Source organism: Coturnix japonica, chromosome 16 (genome assembly GCF_054131305.1).
Source record: "Coturnix japonica strain WE chromosome 16, WE-NBRP24, whole genome shotgun sequence".
Taxonomy (NCBI): domain Eukaryota; kingdom Metazoa; phylum Chordata; class Aves; order Galliformes; family Phasianidae; genus Coturnix; species Coturnix japonica.
In genome coordinates this window covers 4,485,694-4,489,043 of record NC_140678.1, presented here as the reverse complement: position 1 = coordinate 4,489,043, position 3,350 = coordinate 4,485,694, and the positions used below count along the sequence as shown (strand labels likewise).

At 48.9% G+C, this 3,350-nt stretch overlaps 1 protein-coding gene across 1 annotated transcript; it reads right to left on the bottom strand.

Annotated features, from left to right (window-relative positions):
- Positions 1–263: 263 nt before the first annotated feature.
- On the bottom strand, positions 264–1,417 carry LOC146758207 (olfactory receptor 14C36-like). The gene has a single exon (XM_085517255.1). The coding sequence runs from the start codon at positions 1,413–1,415 to the stop codon at positions 501–503; it is 915 nt and encodes a 304-aa protein (XP_085373381.1). The 5' UTR covers positions 1,416–1,417; the 3' UTR covers positions 264–500.
- Positions 1,418–3,350: the final 1,933 nt, after the last annotated feature.

Sequence of the window (3,350 nt, the reverse complement as noted above, 5' to 3'; positions counted from 1 at the left end):
TGGCAGTGCCAGCAAATAGACCAGCTCTGACAGACCTGTTCATATTACTAACAACTGACTGCAGCCCCAGAGTGCTGCTGTAGAGACAACAGGACTGCTGTGAGACACACAGGACCTTCAGTCCTGCACAAATGAGAGGACTTGAGAGCACTGTGGCAGTGTAAATGGAGCAGGAATGAAAACAGCACGTTGTGCTGCTGTCCATGGCTCTACCTCCCCCAGTCCCAGAGAAGGTAGGAAGACAGAAAAGCTAAGGAAAAGTCTACTTAGAAAGTATTTATTTATCTCTTAACCTATTCAGGGAATCTGGTTCCACATTTACACAAGTTATTGGAGTGAGAGAATGGAAAGGAGGTAGGAAGGAGTGAAATAATTTGCAACATTTTTTGCAGAATGCTGTATAAATCACAATCAAACAGCCAAATATGCATAAAACATAAATAACCATCACTGGGAATCCTGTGAGAAAGTTGTACATTTTATGGAAGCTGGAATAGTGCTTATTGCAACACCTTCCTGAGAGCGTGCTTTATCTCCTGGTTCCTCATGCTGTAGATAATAGGGTTCAGTGTTGGAGGAACCACCGAGTACAGAATTGCCATCATCAGGTCCATGGTTGGGGATGAGAATGAGGGGGGCTTCAGGTAGGCAAAAGCGCAAGTGCTGACAAACAGGGAGACCACAGCCAGGTGAGGGAGGCACGTGGAGAAGGCTTTGTGCCGTCCCTGCTCTGAGGGCATCCTCAGCACAGCCATGAAGATCTGCACATATGACGCCACTATGAAAATAAAGCAGCCAAAGCCTAAATTGACACTAAAATAGAGAAACACAACTTCCCTGAGGTAGGAGGCTGAGCAGGAGAGCTTGAGGATCTGGGGGATTTCACAGAAAAACTGGTTGACAACATTGCCTTGGCAGAGAGGCAATGAAAACGTATTGACAGTGTGCAGCAGGGAATTAAGAACCCCAGTGCCCCAGGCAGATGCTGCCATGGTGGCACAAGCTCTGCTGTCCATCAAGGTCCCATAGTGCAGGGGCTTGCAGATGGCAACATAGCGGTCATAGCACATGATGGTGAGAAGGGAATACTCTGCTGAGATGAAGAAGACAATGAAAAAGAGCTGTGCAGCACATCCTGAGTCGGAGATGACCCTGGTGTCCCAGAGGGCATTGGCCATGGCTTTGGGGAGAGTGGTGGAGATGCAACCCAGGTCGAGGAGGGCCAGGCTAAGGAGGAAGAAGTACATGGGGGTGTGCAGGCTGCGGTCGCAGGCTACGGCTGTGCTGATGAGGCCGTTGCCCAGGAGGGCAGCCAGGTAGATGCCCAGCAAGAGCCAGAAGTGCAGGAGCTGCAGCTGCCGCGTGTCTGCCAACGGCAGCAGGAGGAACTCGCTGATGGAGCTGCTGTTGGTCATCTGCTGTTCCTGGGCTTGGAGTCCTGCTCAGAGTGTAGAAGTTAATGACAAGTCCAGACCATTCTCAGAGACACTCCTCCTGCTATACTATGAAATGTTTTTATTCTCTTACAACAGTGTACATTTAGCACCATTACTTGCATTTAATTTCATGTATTTCAGCATTCTATAAGCAGAAGCAGCACATGGAGCTCTAACCTTCCTCTTATTTTCTTATCCCACCTGCCTGGATATTTTCATCTGTTTCATGTCTCATATCTTTAACCTAACTGCTCTTAGAGCCCCCTACCCCAGCTTCTGTGATACTCAGTTTCAGTTAGAAAATGCTGCCTGTTTGTAGGATAAGTGAATTGTTCTTGCCTACAGAAAATGATGATAATTCCATCCTTCAAGAAAGGGGAGACTGAAAGCACATCATGTGTGACTGTTCACAAAACAAGCAATTGATTGAAGAAAAATGCTCAGAACTCTTATTGCCCCTTTTAGATTTCTGACTCCAAACCTCTTTGCCTCAGAACAGGAAATGGAAACCCCCTGCCTTGGCTCTGCTCTTGCAGAGTGCCCTCAGAAACATTCTGTTGTGCAGTGGAGCTGTGATCCCCTGCCCCAGGCAGCAGCTGTGGCAGCACAAGCCCTGCCGGGGGGCTTTTTCCCCCCACACGTCTCCCCGCAGCGCCCTGGGCAGCTCCCCGGGCAGGCTGAGTGCTGAGCCTGGCAGGCGGCAGAGTCCCATACCCGGCACACAGCCCCTGGGGCACAGCAGGGACCCTGCTCTGCAGGACAGCCCTGGGCACCCGCCTGCAGCCCCGGCTGCACAGCCTGCAGCCGTGCTGGGACATGCAGCCCTCAGAGCTGTGCTTTCATACTGCAGCACGGAAGTCCTCAGCTGGAGAAGAAGGCTTTTAACACAGTAAAGAAACATGCAATGCCTTCAGCCAGATCTGCTATGGGATGTCCCACAGTTAGATAAGCCTCTATTAAAATCACACCTACTAAAGCAACTGCATTACCTACTGCAAGATACTTACTGTGTTGTGTTCTGTGAGCAGTGCTCCTTCCGAGAGCTCTCAGCCTGCTCACACAGTGCACATCCTGTAAGCTTTCTCCCCTTTCTCTTTTCTCCTTCTGTCACTTGCAGGCTGTGCTGTGCACAAGAGCTGCTCCTGGGTGCAGCTGTCTCTCTACAGCACCATTCACTTGTATGAGGTTCCCGTGTCCCACGAGCCCTGCCCAGCTTAGTACATTAGAGGATATGAGGTTCTCTTCCTCACTGCTTCCCCTGGAGATTTCACTTGTTCTCTTGACAGACAGCAGGCTCATCTCTGCTAAATGCACTTGGATGTCAGATCAGTTATTCACCAGTGGACAGACTGATTCCAGAGGCATGGCTTTGAGTTACAGAATCAAACTCTATAACCCAGAGTTACGTTATTAAGTAGGAATATGTTTATTAGGCACCTGGTGTAAGGGGATCACTCTTACCTTGCATACCTGCAAGCAGAAGTGTTATATATTTGAAAGCCAAACTGATACATATCCAACAAATTTCCTGGAACTCATCTTCATATTCATTATTTTCCTGAAACTCATTTACATTCTGCCTGCGTGCACCAGGGGGCGGACACATGTGCGGGACACTTTGGTCACGGTTATTCATTGCATGTGTCTGTTCTGTGTGCTCTGAGCTGTGGATGTCCAGAATGTAGGGGGTTAGCCTAGCTGGTTTGCCGTTCAATCAACACAGGTCTTTAGCATCGCGGCAACATTTGGTGACCACGATTTGATACAACTGGGTGCTATAAAACTGGTGTTTATAGGCTGCTCATTATGGATTCATTGAAGCGAGTGGTGAGTATGCTAACAGGGACAGGGCAGAATGTGGACTATCCAGTCCATGAAAAGGAACTGAAGCCGCTAATTCATTGGATGATGAAG